This window comes from Papaver somniferum, unplaced genomic scaffold (assembly GCF_003573695.1).
Source record: "Papaver somniferum cultivar HN1 unplaced genomic scaffold, ASM357369v1 unplaced-scaffold_24, whole genome shotgun sequence".
Classification (NCBI taxonomy): Eukaryota; Viridiplantae; Streptophyta; class Magnoliopsida; order Ranunculales; family Papaveraceae; genus Papaver; species Papaver somniferum.
Genome location: NW_020634374.1, coordinates 5,605,921 through 5,623,891, shown reverse-complemented (window position 1 = coordinate 5,623,891; position 17,971 = coordinate 5,605,921). Strand labels below are relative to the sequence as shown.

At 37.0% G+C, this 17,971-nt stretch overlaps 2 protein-coding genes, 1 long non-coding RNA gene and 1 pseudogene across 3 annotated transcripts; all 4 read left to right on the top strand.

Annotated features, from left to right (window-relative positions):
* The first annotated feature begins 1,933 nt into the window (after positions 1 to 1,933).
* LOC113341087 lies at positions 1,934 to 5,478 on the top strand. Its single transcript, XR_003355773.1, has 3 exons — positions 1,934 to 3,263; positions 3,490 to 3,550; positions 5,323 to 5,478. It is a non-coding gene; the product is annotated as an uncharacterized LOC113341087 (long non-coding RNA).
* A 3,780-nt stretch (positions 5,479 to 9,258) lies between these two features.
* LOC113340934 (RHOMBOID-like protein 5) lies at positions 9,259 to 11,753 on the top strand. Its single transcript, XM_026585986.1, has 6 exons — positions 9,259 to 9,842; positions 10,302 to 10,465; positions 10,562 to 10,725; positions 10,836 to 11,095; positions 11,243 to 11,327; positions 11,433 to 11,753. The coding sequence occupies exons 1-5, from the start codon at positions 9,475 to 9,477 to the stop codon at positions 11,325 to 11,327; spliced, it is 1,041 nt and encodes a 346-aa protein (XP_026441771.1). The 5' UTR covers positions 9,259 to 9,474; the 3' UTR covers positions 11,433 to 11,753.
* Positions 11,754 to 12,614: 861 nt separating this feature from the next.
* On the top strand, positions 12,615 to 15,869 carry LOC113340932 (L-type lectin-domain containing receptor kinase IX.1-like). Its single transcript, XM_026585985.1, has 4 exons — positions 12,615 to 13,370; positions 13,615 to 14,340; positions 14,503 to 15,352; positions 15,742 to 15,869. Exons 1-4 carry the CDS (start codon positions 12,956 to 12,958, stop codon positions 15,794 to 15,796), a joined length of 2,046 nt encoding a protein of 681 aa, XP_026441770.1. The 5' UTR covers positions 12,615 to 12,955; the 3' UTR covers positions 15,797 to 15,869.
* A 99-nt stretch (positions 15,870 to 15,968) lies between these two features.
* LOC113340933 lies at positions 15,969 to 17,659 on the top strand (annotated as a pseudogene).
* The last annotated feature ends 312 nt before the right edge of the window (positions 17,660 to 17,971 follow it).

Below are 17,971 nucleotides of genomic sequence, written 5' to 3'. Positions count from 1 at the left end.
CCGTAAAGTTGATCTTTTGGGCTCTTAAGAGTGGGCATGTCTAATTATGGTCTGTGTAATATCTACATTGTATGTTTATGCTTAGAAGTCTTGCTAGTATTGTTTGGGCAGTCCATTCCAATATTTATGCTCTTTTATTGATTTACCTAGGATTAAGGTCAATGCCCGCGAAAACCTTGTCGCAGCGAGCCTTCCAAATATACTAGATAGTGATGATAATGTTGTTTTCCATCCATTGATCTTGGGAGCTATTCCAACATGTAGGATTAGTGTGCAATTGGAGAATTTAGTTACTCACAGAAGATGGGTAGATATTTGGTGGGAAAGGACTGTTGGATGAAGCAAACCATACCCTTCAGGAAAAAAGACAAGTGAAGAACATATGCTCCAATTTTTTTTCCGTGTTGAGAGAAAATAACACATGTGTTAGGTATATTGGCTAATAGTAATCGAAAGCATGTTCTGAACACATTCAAAAGAAAATAGCTTATTTTAGGTGAAACATCCGTCTGCCATATTATGTCTCATTGTGTAGGTCCATTTGGTTCCATTCTTTTGATGTCATTGTACAATTTCTCAGTGATAATTTTCTAAGACTATTGGGTTCCACTTTGGAGTATCCTTGGATAATGGTGATTGATAGGGTCAATTATAGAGTTAAGAAGAGGTAAGTTCCAACCGAGAATGTCTTGATTTATCAGGTTCTTCATTAGGTGTCTAGTGAAGTGGGAGTTGTTTGAAGGTGATGTTACTTGAATTATTGGGATCCACCAGTCTTCCCATATGTGGATTGAATCTTCACTTTCTACTTCCCAAATGCAATGTGGGTTAATATGTGATATCCCTTTTGAAGGCATTGCCAAATCCAAGAACCTTTTTTTGGAATGTTTCTATCAAAAGGATGCCTACACTAGCTATAATATTTTGGCTCTAAGGATAAATGCCCAATGAGAATCCGAGTTGGTGATTAGGTATCACGTGAATCTACCTATTTAGGAAAAGTTGTTTGTGAGAGGATCTCAGAAGCCTAGTCCTCCTAGATGAGTGGGTTTGTTCAAAGCTTCACAAGTCCTTTACTACCTTCCTTTTTTCCCCATCAGAAATCCTGTTGGATAAAAGTAAGTCTTGTTATCCAATTTTGAAGTCGGATTTTGACTCTAATAATCGTAGATTCGAAGCTCTTCACTTTAGCATTTCCAATGAACATAAGAGGCCCAAGATAATAACCAGAAGTTTGGAATTTCTGAACCTTTAAGATTCTCATGATCATTTTTCCAAATTTGTTTGTCATTGAATTATCGAAAATGATTCATGACTTTTAGAAGTTTATCATCTTCCCAAAGGCATTACTAATTTTTTTTTATAATATCTAGCAAATTCCTAACTTCAAACGAGGTTCTTTTAGTGAAAATAAGACAATCATCAGCAAAGAGCATGTGGGTGATTGTGACGTTGTCCTTGGTAACCTTAATACCTCTACTTTTTCTATCCAGTTTCGCATATTTGAGAAGCCAGGAGAGATCCTTCATATAGAGGGAACAATGGATACCCTTGCCGAAGACCTCTAAAATGAGTAGAGAAAGGACCAGGTGTAAGGACCCTCAAGCTCGTCAACGCTATTAGACTAGTCAAGAGGCGATTTAGCCGCTTATGATTCAATTAGTTTAACACGAACGTTAATTAATAGGAACTAATCTAACAACGATATATATACGTGACTAGTGTCGTTGGATATATCTCGAAAAGTTAAGCAGAATGGACTACTCGAACGTGTAATTCGGACATCAGATGAAGGAGATATCATCAGATTTGTTTGAAGGAAAAAATAATTATTTTGCATCTAGACCGAGTGGCTGCCCCTATCAATTTTGTGGGTGCCTTAATAAGTTTTGGTCAGCCTTATCCGCGAGCTCAGCCGAGAGGATAAACTCGCTCTCTTTCTCTATTCTTCTTCCGCTTCTTCTCCTTTCCCTGTTCTTCTTCCTCTGCGAATTTGAGAGTTGGTTTGAGAGAGAGATAATCGATGAGTTAGAACAGATGAATTAGAAGATGTTGCTGATGGTGATGAAGAGATGAGAGTGGTGTTGATTCGTGGTTAGCGATTGAGGGAGTTAGGGTTTCTGTGAGATGAAGTTATGGAGAAATTGATTGATTAAAAAAAGATTCGAGTAGTTGGTGATGAATAACAAAGGGGTTAGTGTTTAATTGAAGTTCTGAAGATGATTCAGTGATGAATTTGTAAGCTAGGGTTTCATGAGAATAACTCTGAGAAGATTTAGAAAGTGAAGATGATGCTATAAATAGATGATTAGAAGTGGGTTTAGTCGATTGAGAAACGGGTGAAGTTAATTAGATGTTGGAGATGTTCTGAGGAAGAATTGGGGTTCATGTGTTCTTCCCCAAATTGAGATTAGGGTTTCTCGGTAATCAAAGATGGAATTGAATTGTTGGGGTGTTTAGTTTTAAAATGAGTTACTGAATCAAGTTAAAGTAAGAAGAAGAGTTTAATTTCAAATGCTGAAGTGGAATCGTATTGAGGTAATTGTGTTGCTCTGTCAGTTTAGTAAAGTTATAATTCATGTTGTTGGGTTTGTATGATTATGAATGAAACTGAGATTGGGATGAGTTTAGAGTGAAGTTGTGGGTGTATCTTAAGTTGATATTTGAGTTAGTGATTGTGGAATTGAGATAATGAATGTAATCTATGAATAGTCAGGGCTGTTAATGATGTTCTGAACTGAACTGATTATTGGTAATATGGGGAGTGATTAGATTGTTGTGACTGAGTACAAGAGTTGATATGAATTGGTCTGGTGGAGATGTGATATGAAGTGCAGGTGTTGTGTTGGCGGTGAACTGCAAATTGCAGGTAGAGATGTAAAGTATAATGGGAGTAGTTCTAGTTGAAGCTTGACATTGTTGGTGTTGTTCTAGTAATGACAGAATTGGAACTGAAACTAAAGTTAATGTGGCAGTATTATTGAAGTTGCAGTTGCAGTTCAACTATATGTGGTGGTGCAGGTTCTGTCATATGGATGAAATAATGGAATTCTTAAATACTGAAGATGTGCAGAATAAAGTGTTGATGTTATGGTTGTAGTTAGTGGTAGGTTTTAGTGGAATCTTGTTGTTGCAGGAGAGATGCTAGTGGAGAACAAGGATGTTGGAGTTAGACTTGAGCTGAGATGGGTAGTGAGTGTATGGTGTAAGAAGAATGAGATCGTAAAGATGTTGAAAGAATGTTGCAGCTACTGCATTTGCAGGTAGGCTTAGCTTGCATTTGTATTTGAACTTCAAAGTTTGTTTTATGAATGAATATACTCCCTCCGTCCCACTCCTAAGTGACCTATTTGATTTTAGATTTTGTCCCAATGATAAGTGATCTATATCATTAAACAATGAGATGTTCCGGAATTATCCTTTTAGTTAATTATAAAGAATATACGAAATATGCATAATTTGATAGGCATGTTTATATTCGTTACGTAGGTGTTTTAAAATGCTTTTCAATGGTATGAAGTTTGCGGACATCCGTGGAGTATTTTGAGAGGTAAACCATTTCTAAATTTCGATAGTTATTATTCATAAGGGTATAATTGTAAAAAATGCTTAAAAGTAATATTTTCCTTGCTTGCCTTAAAAATTGTGCAAATTTCAAATAGGTCACTTAGGAGTGGGACGGAGGGAGTATAATTTTAGTTTGGTAGATTTGAAAATGTAAGAAGTAGAGTTGAAGTTGTCTGCAGTAGAAGTATACCTGTTAGTCATCCCAGTCAGTTTAGCTGACTTAATGTGTCTGACTGAGTTAACTCAGTTACTAGGCCTGACCAGACTTGACTCAGTGGACCTTGATCGACTTGACCCTTTGACTAGACTTAGACGTTGACTGTTAATTGACTCCTTCTGACCAAACGTGAACCATTAGTGACCGTTAGTTGACCAGACAGACAAGGCGTTTGATTAATGGACTTGTTTAGTAGACTTGGGCTTAGGACTAGATTTCCTAGTTTGATGTTTGAACCTCGTATGGTCTGAATTAGCTTTCGGTTCCTTCTATAAAGTTGTGGATGTTCATGAGACTTAGCTAATGGATTATTGAATCAATCTAATTCAATTAGTAAACCTTAGCTATGCTAAAGATAGAGAATGAAAAGGTCTAAAGTCATAAATAGGCCTGTCAATATTTGTCCGATATCCGGTATCCGTTTCCGAGTATTCGAGATCCTATAGGATTTTATCCGTTTTATCGGATATCGGATATCAGATCGGATATTTTATCGGATATTTCTTCCTTAACATATCGGAAACGGATTAGACCCCATCCGAAATGTTAATATCCGATATCCGATAGTATAGGAACTTATTTGTAATTTATCCTAATTTCGAGTGTAGTATCGGATATTATCGGATATTGTCGGATAAATATCCCATAAGTGTCAATTATGAAAATGTTTTACAAGGGTTTTTAAACTTTTTTGTTATAACCGGATACTATCGGATATCCGACAGCTTAGCCTATCGGAATCGATATCTGATTTTGATATCCTATAGGATATTATCGAATATCGAATATCCGGTAGTGCTTAACATGTCGGATATCGGATTTCTAAATATCCGGCGGATATTCTTCCATTGACAGGCCTAGTCATAAATGGGCTTGGAACCATTAGTTAGACTTGTATGATTCTTGTTTGAGCCATTTTGGCTAGTTTCTTAGAGTTCTTGTGTGATTAACAGTTAGTTACTAACAACAATCGATTCAAAGGATGAACCAGTGGATCGTGGATCTCAAGGTAGGCGAGGCTTGTCATCAAAAGAGGTGGGAATCGATAACGAACTCTCTTGTATTCATTATTGTTTTACAAATCAATCTTGGTGTTGTGAAATTCATGCATATCTTTGCGTGCTCTGTGTGGTATGAGATGTGTGCCGACACAATATCAGTATTCTATGGCTAGGGCGATACACCGCAATATTACACGGCTAGGGCGATACACAACAGTATTATTCTTCCTTTATATATTCAGTATTCTATGGATAGGGCGATACACTACAATATTACCTATTCTGTGTGGAGTTCGCATCAATATTACTCTTCCCTTATGTGCGGAAACACACATCTCATACATGGATGCTTACTGTTATTTATGGATGTCTTTGAAGAAGTTTTTACTTTGTGTTTTACTGTCTTTCCGAGTATTAACGACTTTCGATAAAATCTGCATTGTCTTCGAATCACATTAATGTTTACATGAAAGCTAGTTGTTATTCCTGCGGGGCACCCCTTTCAGGGATGATGTGCTCACCCATTCCCACTTTCAGTTTCAGAGACAGATCAGGGTTGCGCAGTGGAAGCTTTGTGGCGTTGAGTCTTCTGCTATGTTTATTATGTTGTATATTCTATTTGCAAACCAAATGACAATTGTATATGTATCATTTGAGAGGAATTATTATTTATATATTTCTGAATGGGGCTAGTTTTTGGGTTAAGTTTTGTAACAGTTTTCTTAATTGAATGTTTAAGTAAATGTTTTAGATTTTTAGTGCCTCTTATTTAGTTAATCTCTCGGATTAGTCAGCTGCTAGCTTTAGGGACGCTACACCAGGGACCCCGTTATACATGACAACAATATAAAGGATATTGAAACACTCGTAAATCATTGCGCACCAATCTTCTAAAAATCCAATATTTCCTAAAATGCTCTTGAGGTAAGTCCAACTTACCCTATCAAATGCCTTTTCATATCTAGCCCAATCCCTAGGGTGTCGTCCTTACCTTTATTTTTCGTTTTTTTTTTTCTTTATTGAATGCATGACTTCTCGGGCAAGGATATTATCATAATTTTCCTATTCTTCATGAAGGCTAATTGGAACAAAAAGATGATTTTGGACATCACAGATCATAACCTATTAGCCAGAAGTTTTGAAATAATCTTGTAGGTTATTGGATTACAAATGCTAATATGATAACTCATCAGGACTTAAAGGGTTTAAAACTTTTGGAATGAGTTCTAGAAAGGTTAAGTTCATTTCCCTAGACAAGTGCTTAGTTCCAAAGAAATGATGTACCATAACTACAATACCATGACCTACTATATGCCATTTGATGCTGAAAGAATCTCACATTAAACCCATCTGGCCTAGGCGCCTTGTCACTAGATATTTCCTTAACTACCATGTATATTTCCTCTGCTAAGAGGATGGTTGCTATTCTATCATTCTCAATTCACTACTGTCTTTGTACGTCATATAGTAAGCATATTTGCAATCCGAGTAAAGAGGGAAGTCAATAAATGAGAGGGTGTCCCTTTGTTTGTCGTTAATATTAATAAAGTATCCTTGGTAGAGGTAATCATGTTTCTTCTCCTATTTCGTAGAATGCTAGTATGAAAGAGCTTTGTGTTCCGGTCCCCAAATCTAAGATGATTTTTCTTAGCATATTTCAATCTTCCTTACTTCGCTTCCGCATTGACCTGAAAGGATGCACTGATCTTGTTCGTGCAAGGGTGTATTAGTCAGGCCCATGTCATGCTTGTCTTGCATCGTCCTTGTGACGATTTAATTTGTGTCGCGTAGATTCATAATGTTAATTAGTCATAAACATGCTTATATATATTAGACTGGATATGAGGATCGTGCATGATAATAAGGCTTGTTAGTACGCCATAATCTCGATTTGTATGAGATTAATATGAGCTCGTGACTCTTGATGCGTGATTGAGAACGTTCTTTGATATTACTAGTGGGCCTATCAGAACATGAGTAAGAGCTAATTATGAGGCTCACATGGCGAGATTCGTGAAATCTCATCCCTTAAATTTTTATGGTAGGGCTTGAAACTCTAGATTTGCTTTATATAACAGAGTGTCAGTTGCGCTTGAGTCGCTCTTATGCCCATGGAGTCAGCTGTGGACATGTCCGTGAGAGAGGAAATGAGATATGAAATAACACTTTTCCCTTTGTTTTTTCATCACAAAATCACAATTTACAAATGTGATATAGTTTTCTTAATCACAAAAAAAGGCTGAATATGGTTGGGGTATGTCCTTTTATAAAAAGAGAACCTATGATATTAAGAAAGATCTTTCTAACCAACTTATTTGATTTTATGTGCTTTCTTAATAGGAAAAAAAAAGAGAATTCAAAACATTTTTAATAGTTATTTTATGTTCTTTCCAAATTAAAAGGTATCTCCAATGAAGTATGAAAACTCTAAAATATGGATGACAAGACATAAGAATAGCTAAAGTAATCACTGAATATAATGGTATCACACACACATATATAAAGAAATTTTCAGTGAAAAATTACGTACGTGAGTCTCTAGAAACCCAAATGCTCTTTTAATTTTTCATGTAAAATTTCTAAATTCATGTTTGGCTTAACATTTGATCAGAGTCTTTTGAACGAAAACTTAGTCAAATAACCTATTTATTTAGATTATAACGTGTCATCCAATTTCTTATTAGAATCCCATACACCAAATGAAAATGCTCTAAGATATTAAGATATAATAGAACGGTGATTTTGTGTACACATATCAATTTTTAAATTAATGCCTTTATATAAACTTGTTTGTAGCTTGTAGAATGATTTTGAAGGCACCGTTTTGCAAAATGCTAGAGGACTATGTCATCTATGGTGGCAGGATAAGGTTTATCATAATTGTCAATTAATGTAATACCACCCTTCACTTGTGTAAATTACTTTTGCACCCTTACATCATACAAAATCTGATTTACTTCAAAATAAGTGTGTTTCTTTTCTCTTCTATGCATTTTGTTTTCCAGCAAAAGGGGATTAGGTGATGGAGCCCACCTTCTCCTGGTCAGGTGTGGGGTAAAGTTCCACATCAAATTTTTACTTAAAAGAGGCTGGATTATCCCATCGACTCATTACAATCGGTTAGGTAAAAATATCAAGAAACCCAGCTGATCCTAAATGTATCATCATTATTGAATATTATCATCCATAATCGGCTAGGTAAAAAAGCCCAATCCATTGCAAATGTATTTTTTATAATTAAAAATCATTATCCACAATAGGCATCGTCGAAGAATAAAAAACATGTACTTCTATACCATTCACTTTTTTTTCTTCATAAAATCAGAGTTTCCATGATAGAACTGATTTAAAATCTAAAAGGTTACAGAGATACATATCAAATTACAGACATCAAAGATATTACTATTCTCCAAGTTTTGGCCGAATTCTCAACAGAATCAACCATTCCAGCCATACCCAAAGACCCTGGTGACGATAATAGTAGAAAATCAATGCTATGAGGCCATATATATTTTAACCAAAACAATTTTGCACCACCACAAATTTGCAGCAGTGGGATCTTTGAACGATCCAGCCTGGGAAAAAAAATCAGGTTCCTTAAGATCTCGTAAAGAGAAGTAACAATAACAAGGATAACAACATCGGCCTTTTGAGTAACAACAGTAACAAGAGTAGCATAGGTCTTATGAGTCTTGGTGAAACGGTCGGAGTTTTAGTGAATCAGTCTGATTGGTAAGGAGTTTTGGTTGATCAGTGTGATTTTGTTAATGAATTAACTTATGGGCTTGTTGATGATGTTGTTGATGGAATTAAATCTCTAGTTTCTAGTTTGGTTTTTGTTGATGTTGATGTCGCTTCCATCGAAAAATGAAGTTTTTCTTCCGGTGAAAAAGGAATCACCCCCTTGATTGGAAGCATCATTACCACAAACAATTACTTACTAGTAGATACATATTACAATAAAAAAATCAGAACAAACACTCAAACTGAAATCCTAGGTCTACAACAGAAAGAAAAAAATAACGAAAAACAAAAATCAAAGATGCAAACAAACTAAATCTAGAACAGGTAGAGAGATACTAGCAAGAAGTAGAGACGTTTACGAGGCTGCTTTGCCAAAGGAGCATATTGTTTCAAGCGTAGGAAGTTTTCGTTTCTTTAAAGGTTTTTAGAAGAGAGATGTTTTTAAAGTCGATATCACCATTTACGAATGAATAAATTCACAATTATAACCTTACCAAAGACATATATGTATATATTTACAGGAAGTATTTATATGACATTTCAATCTTATTTCGATTTAATAATTCCACAATGAGATCATTAGATGCACCCTAACATACTGTTAATTAACTCCTTATCCAATCAAAAGTCACCAAAATCCTTCAATTTTACAGTAAGAAAAATAAAACCCTAAACATAACCAACCTTCCTTGGCCATTGACTCTTTCTTGGATCATTTGCTCATCAGTTAGTTGCTAACCCGCCAAAATCTCTCCCTCAAAAACAGAGCAAAATCAGTCTGTCCGACTTTCCACCCGTCACCACCATCATCAAACAACATATCTACAACACCAACACGGTGTACGGTAGAAAGCGTCATCGCCTGCTCAAAAAGTAGGCGTTGTACGCATTCCACCACCACCACCGCAACCACCAAACCTTAACATCGTTTCTCCCTCTTAAACAATGGGGAAGAAACAACAACAACCACCACCACCACAACCCCCACCGTCTACATTATCATCATCATCAGATGATATTGAATATGGTAGACCTCTTCCACCTCCACCACCTCATCTCGTTATGAATTCTCATCAACAACAACAACATCATAATCATAATAATCCCCAGCTTCATATTTGTCCACCATCACAAAAATCTTGGTTTCCGTGGCTGGTTCCGCTCATTTTCATGGTTGATGTTGCAGCTTTTATTTACTCTTTGTATGTGAATGATTGTCCTTCAACTAGCAATGATTGTATTCTCCCTGGTTTGGGTAGATTCGCTTTTCAGCCTTTCTCTCAGAATCCCCTTTTTGGGCCTTCCACCACCACGTAAATTCTCTATCCCTCTCTAATGAATTGTCTGTAATTAGGTTTCTGTACATTTTTGTTCTATGTGATTAGGGTATAAATGTTTAAATGCATGTGGAGATTAGAGATAATTTTTGTGTAAAATTTCATTTTAATGTGCGAAAATTGTTTAATTGTGGATCATAGAAGGGTAGGTAGGTGCAATTTGGTGAGCATTGAATGGTAAGTGCCTGGTTCTGAATTGCAATGGTGTTGTTATCGCAAGGTTTTGCAGGAACAGTCTAATTGTCCAATTTTTTTAAAAATGGATTGGTATGTTACTTCAATGGGTTTCGTTATGCTATAGTTCATATTGCAATTGAACTCTCAGTGCTGTGGTTGAGTTGTTACTGACCACCAGATACTAGATGAGGAAAGCATCAATGTCAATGAACTTAGAGGAAGAGGCTGGTAAATTATCTTATGTTGTACCTTTTGCAGGCTTGAAAAATTGGGAGCCCTTGAGTGGAAATTAGTGGTGAATGAAGGTCAATCATGGCGCCTTATCAGTTGCATTTGGCTTCATGCTGGAGTTGTACATTTAGTTGCTAATATGATGAGTCTTTTATTCGTTGGCGTTCGCCTTGAACAAGAGTTTGGATTTTGTAAGAATCAAGTATATATGAACTACTCATTTTGAGATTCCAAACATTTATGTATCATTCAGATTCAAATGATTATCTTAATGTTTGATTTTGCAGTGAAAATTGGGCTCTTGTTTGTTCTTTCTGGATTTGGTGGGAGCTTGTTATCTTCTCTTAATCTGAGGTCAACCATATCCGTTGGAGCATCGGGTGCACTTTTCGGACTCTTAGGAGCCATGCTTTCTGAACTCATCACCAATTGGACAATCTACGCAAATAAGGTGCACTTTTAATTGTTTCCTAAAATCATCTTAGTTAGGTTGATCTATCAAGTTTTATGCAATTTCATTTTTACATTTACATATATACCTGTTTTGTTTCCTTTTTGCAGTGTGCAGCACTTTTCACCTTAATATTTGTAATTGCCATCAATTTGGCTGTTAGTCTTCTCCCTCAAGTTGATGCCTCTGCCCATATTGGAGGATTTCTTTCGGGTTTTCTCCTCGGATTTGTCCTCTTAATTCGTCCACAATTTGGATATGTGAGTCGCAAGTACGTTCCTGCTGGTTATGACAAGAACCTTTTGAAGCCAAGGCACAAGTGCTATCAATATGTTTTGGGTGTTCTTGCCTTTGTCCTCTTAATAGCTGGGTAAAGTATTAGACACACTTCATAATATTATCATAAGATGATATTTGGCATTGAGATGGCAATGCAGGCCTTACATCCTCTAAATCATCCATTATGTCTCTTCCATCTCTAATGTATTATATATACCCATGGTAACCAATTCTGCAGATATGTTGCTGGCCTGGTAATTCTATTCACTGGGAAAGTTCCTGATATTTATGTACCACTCCCCACTATTAATCAGCAGTTGTAGGTAAACCATTTGTATTATCGACTCCCCCCTGTGAATACAAGTATCTTAGGATACTGAACTTGATCAACATATTGTTTGAGTTTCCTGCATTGTTTTTCTCTATAGGTACTTACTCTATCTGAGTGTTGCTAAGCCAAGGAAAACAAAGACCAAGTATCTGGAAGCTTACAGGTTCATCAGTATGAAAGTTGCAAAGATCCGAAATACAGTTTTGACATTTAACTTAAAGGATCAATACCTATCCAGATAACGGAAATAGTTAAAGCTCAAGTGCTTTGTGTGGATTACTTTATAATGCATGTAACTGATTGTTGTATAAGTATTATTATTCATACTCTGTCTCTAATGTTTAGCTTGTTGAGTACTTACCATCCTGAATCTTTTAATGAAATTATTCACCATCTCCCTTTTGGGGAATTTTGTTCACTGAGATCAATTGATTTCATCATGTGTCAAGATTCAAAAACCAGAATGCTTGAGTATGTTTATTGGCGTATTTTTTAATAATAATGCTTTGCAGGATGCAAGCTTATAGTTGCATTAGCGGTACAGGTTTCCTTCCAAAGCACTTGGAAGAATGGTGAGGATTTATTACAAATCCTGTACAATTGTCGGAGCAGGGAATTGAGTGTCAGTCTGTCAATTCTGTCATGATGTAATACTTAGTAATAGGAATAGCACGAAGGTATAAGAGCCACAGCAATTTATTTTTCTTGTTCGTGGTTATCCAGATAAGATTGGGCACAAGGTTAACCATAAAATCTGATCACTTAGATGATATTGAGGCGACAGGCTGTGGACAGTGAAGGTCCTCTTTTCTCTAGAAACTCTTTGGTGATTGCATTTAACTGTATATCCTAATTGTGCAGGTTCTTTTCAGTATAAAGTTCATATCGAAGTGCTGATGCAAAGGTTAAGTTTTTTTTTTTTGTTTGTTTTTAATCATAGACAAGTCTCGAATTTCATTTGTGTAATCAACTTGGTGAATTTTCCAAGCCTTACAGGAACTTTGCTAAGAGTATCAAGCGTTGATCCACTCAGAACAGAGTCAGTTAATGCCTTGAGGTAAGTGACTTTGATGATTCTATATTCACGACTTAAGTCTTGGCTATAAATTGCACACCATACTGCTACGTTTACTCGGTGGTTTCATTGGTTCATTGGTCTCAGCAATGCGTAGAACAAAAATTATTAGCCTAAGATCTACTTGTTGATGCATTCTCTTTGGGAAAGAAAACCGGCGTTACCTGCCCAGTCAGAAAATTTCTACTCCCAGGTAAAGTTGAAAAATATCTGTAGTGACAAAAATATGCATCTATTTTAATTTTATCAATATTAAGCTAAAGTGGTCCAACTTTTTGCAAATATGTTCTTGAAGATAAGACAAAACAATGCATCTTTTATTATTTTTTCTTGACTCTTTAACAATTGCTAAAAGAGAATAACTTCCCCAACAAACAAATGAAGGGTATTGATGATGCTATGCAACATCATCTTCCAATGAAGTGATGAAACACATAAAAAACAAGTTTGAATTCAAATATGAAGCTTAATTATATTTCTGCTGCATCTACTTATATAAATGATGGTAATCACTTCTCTTCTTCAGTTCAAATTCTTCTCAAACCATGTTGATGCTTTTAACATTCTCTATCTTTCTAAATCAAGCATCTGTAAGCGCTTTTGATCCTATAAGCTTCTCTTTCCCGTCTTTTAATTCTAATAGTTGTGATGAAGGTGGAGACCTCATCTGTTCAGGTTCTGCTGTGGCTGGTGATGGATATTTGGATATCACCCCAAGGGCTCTAGATAATGGCAGCTTAAATTCCGTGCCAACAAATACTGTTGGTCGTGTTCTGTATAAGTATCCTGTTCTTGCCTGGCCGGCAGGTTTCTCCACTACCTTTGATGTTAGGATATCGACGAACCCAAATGCAACAGGTTTCGGTGAGGGAATGACATTTATCATGGCACCTGACAGCAGTCCTTCGCCAGCCAACAGCCATGGGTCGTTTTTAGGTCTCCTCAATCGAAGTACTGAAGGTGAAAATAAAGATAAAGCATGTTTTTGGAAATTAAGAATACTGAATTCATAACTCGAATCAAGTGTGTAATTTTGAAAAAGCTGTTCTCATACTGCCAACCGATCACATTTTTCTTTGGTTTCTCTTGTTTTCAAGTTGTTGAGGTGTATATTTTGTTGTCTTGTTGGTCATTTTCATGCCCAGGAATTTTATAGGTTTTTTATGCAGATTGTTCATTTTATGCTTAAATTCCTTCACTGCAGGTAGCACAATTCAGCAACTAGCTGTGGAATTGGACACTTTCCAGAACAATGAGTTTGACCCTGACGACAACCATGTTGGGATAGACACAGTGAGCATAAAATCTGTTGTGACATCCAGTCTCAACAACATTGGTGTGAATCTCAAAAGTGGAAGATGGGTAAAGGTTAAGATCGACTATGATGGGTGGGGGGAGAAACTCCAAATTTCAGTGGCATATGCTGGCTCCCTTCTAGTGTCTGTTCTCAGTCTTTCAATTAAAATGTCAAAAACAGTTCCAAATTGGGTTTATGTGGGATTTACAGGCTCCACTGGACTTGTGTCAGAGTCGCATCAGATTCTTAACTGGGTTTTCACTTCGTTCCCATTACCAAATTATCCTACAATTCATGATCCTAACAGCAATCACAAGATAAAAGATATTCTTGTAATAATCTTTCCTGTCCTGACTGGTGTGTTGCTGTTGGCCATATGCACGTATGGAGTGGTAAAAACTTGCCGGCCAAAATGCGTGGATAACTCAAAGGAAGAAGACATCGAGAGTAGGTCTCGGGTTGCTGCGAATGGCCCCAAGATTTTTAGTTTTAAGGAACTGTCAAAGGCCACAAATAACTTCAGCAAAGAGAACTTAGTGGGGGCTGGAGGCTTTGGGAGTGTTTATCGTGGCATCATATCGGACTCGCACTCCACCGTAGCTGTCAAGAAGATATCAGCAGCTTCAAAACAAGGTTTGCTATAATTTTTGCTTGGGTTCTGTTGGATAGCATGACAACTCTTGCATAATTAACTAGGAAGGTTTACAATATTGAACCTGCATGTTCATGTATATTACAGAAACCAAATGAAAGTACTCAGATTGTAACTTATAATACCTTTAAAAATCATTACAGGTGAACGGGAATATTTGGCAGAGATATGCACTATTGGACGCCTAAGGCACATAAATCTCGTCCAACTTCTAGGTTGGTGTCATGAACATCATCAGCTCCTCCTTGTCTACGAGTTCATGCCTAACGGTAGCCTTGACCGCTTCATCTGCAATGGCTCCCTGGACTGGCACACTAGATACAAGATCTTAACAGGGTTGGCATCCGCATTATTGTATCTCCACAAAGAGTGTGGTAGTGCTGTTGTTCATCGTGACGTTAAGCCAAACAACGTGATGTTGGATTCCGAGTATAATGCCCATTTGGGTGACTTTGGGTTAGCAAGGTTACTCCCAGATGAAGCTTCATTAACAACAAATGTTGCTGGCACTCTAGGATATTTAGCACCAGAATGCGGTTATACTGGCAAAGCTACACTAGAATGTGATGTCTTCAGCTTCGGAATTGTCGTACTTGAAGTTTTGTGTGGAAGGAGATGTATCAGTACAATGGAAGAAAAAAGCTTAGTCGATCACGTATGGGGTCTCCATGGAAAAGGTGAATTGTTGCAGTGTGTGGATCCAAAGCTTAAAAACAACTTCAATCAAGATGAAATGTTGACTGGTTTATCTATTGGCCTCGCGTGTTCACATCCAGACCCATCTTCACGGCCTAGTGTTCGGAAAGTCGTTCAGCTTTTCGTGAACCCAAATGAACCTCTAATGGATTTGCCAAAGTTTCGATCTAACTCTGGTTATCTGCCTAGCAGCTCTGTTTCTTCTGTCTCTACAACAAACCTTTTGGGGTTAAGCATTGCCTCTAGTTCATGCTCGTCTATGACAGTTCAGGAAGAAGCAGTCGTCCAGTATGGCAGGTGATGTAAAGTATACATACCTCAAATTTACCAAGTCCTATCATAGTGTTGTTTCTACGGTTACATTTTGTTTTCTGCAATTTGTGTGTTATGATGATTCTTGAGTGAAGCATAAATTTTTGAAAGTAAAAAGGAACTTAGGTGTGTGTAAATAGATTTGCAGAAAGTTATCTTCAATAGTACATAATATTTTATCTCACCAGTTAGCACTATTACCATTTGTTACCTGCAGCTAAGATTTTTTTTTTCTTGTGTTTTCTGAATAAAAATTCTTGTAATTTCCAATCCTGAGTCCTGAGATGGCGAACTCTGACCTCAACTGCTAGACAATATCAGATAGGATGTCCTGTAATCGAAATTGAAGGGCATCTTATTTTTTGGCATTACAGGAAGAGGATCTGCCGTCCGGTGTCCTTAAGATGCCATAATGTGGCATCATTTTGAAGTTTTAAATTGGCCTAATCAATATCAGTTGGTTCAGAATTCTAAGATGACATAGTTCCAATAAATAATTGATGTTAGCAAGAATTGGTTTGTCTTAAATTCTGTTGTTCTGGACAGAATATATTCCTCCTGCAAGGGTCTATTTAAGTTGTGATATCTGACAGAGAGATAAGAGAACCGAACAAGAGAGTGGGAGAGATGGAAGTGGGAAACAGATATGTGACAGTGAAGAATCAGTTAGAGAGAGATGAAGAACCAAAAGAGTCAGATTTTGAATTCAAGACTAGTACCATTTCACTTGCATCATTGAACTGTGACGAAGTTACAGTTCAGAATCTTTATGTATCAATTGATCCATACCAAATCAATAGAATGAAGAAGCAAAGTTCTTCTCATAAAGCCATTTTAACTTCGCTTTTGCTCTTTCTCCCGGCCAAGTATGTAAATTTATTTTGATTTTTGTTTTCGCTTTTATTTATTGCTTTTTGAATCTAGAAGCCGGATGATTTGTAATGTGGGAATTTGCATGTTGCAGGCAATCGATGCTTATGGTGTTGGGAGGGTTGTGGCATCTACAAACTCTAGATTTGAAAAAGATGATTTGGTTGCAGGACTACTAGGGTGGGAACAATACAGCTCAATACAAGGAGAATTCAAGCTAAGCTTTCTAAGGAAGTTAGAAACCACAATGGATCTCCCACTGTCTTACCAAGTTGGAGTCCTAGGTACTTTGATTCCCAAGAAATTTTCGTTTAGCGTGAAGACGATTATTACGGGTTGAGAGTGATCTGGATGATAGGAAAACATCACATCAGTTGGCCTTAAACCATTCATTTCTAGTACACATTCTTGGCCTCTAGTCTCAGATGCAAGTCAAAAAAAACTAGCACCTATTTTCTTAAACTGAATTATGTGTTCGTTTGACAAATGCTGGTAAAATTCTTGATGCAGGATTAAGTGGGTTAACAGCTTATGGTGGATTCTACAAGGTTGGTAGGCCTAAAAAAGGAGACAAAGTTTTTGTTTCTGCAGCTTCTGGATCAGTAGGAAATCTAGTGGGACAATATGCCAAATTATCTGGTTGCTATGTCGTTGGTTCTGCAGGAAACAAGCAAAAGGTAATTGTTGTCATCTGCCTGCACAATTTAAGGTCCATGATTTATGGCTGTATAATGTTTGACATTGGTTAAATTTTGCAGGTAGAAATGCTTAAAGATAAACTCGGTTTTGATGATGCATTCAATTATAAGGATGAATCTGATCTTACTTCAACACTTCAGAGGTTACAATTCTCTCTTAAGAATTAGGCATTTCGAGTTTGTCCTTGAACTTTAAAACGCGTACTGATGCCCTTATTTTGAACTTGTTTCCAACAGGTACTTCCCAGACGGCATAGACATATACTTCGATAATGTAGGTTCAGAGATGTTAGAAGCTGCCATTGTGAACATGAATGCATTTGGTAGAGTGGTTGTATGTGGTGTGATGTCTGAATACACTGATGAAACAAAGCAAGCTGCACCGAACATGATGGATGTAATATACAAGCGCCTATCTATTCAGGGATTCTTAGCTGCTAACCATATGAAGGATTATGCTGAATTCACATCAGTTACATCCGCTAACATACGTAATGCTAAATTACATGTCTTGGAAGATGTCTCAGTTGGTCTTGAGAGTATTCCTTCTGCTTTTGTTGGAATTTTTCGTGGCGACAACATTGGAAAAAAGATGGTTCAAATTGTTTAAAGGACTTGGATAGAGCACGGAATGTATTGGTTAGTTCATTGCTTAGCAAACAGCTACCAAGCAATGTCCTCAAATGTTGCATAAGTTCCTTATGTTAAATTTAGTTTTTATGGTGTGAAAATTTCAGAAATCCCACTATAGAGATTAGGCACCTCAGAGATGATGATGATTATGTTGGGGTAGGTACCGACCCTAATAACTCGTCATAAGCCCATGGATAGAACTCAACTCTAAAACCGGTTTAAAAATTAAAGGGATCCCATTGACTTATAAACTACCCAATTAAGCCTCATCTAACCAATGTGGGACTAAGGTACCAACATCCCACCACGATTCCAGACCCAACGTCCTCGTTGACCTACTCTATCGACACTGGCGCGGCGGTAGTCCTTTCCTTATGGCGGCTCCACTCGACTACCAATATTC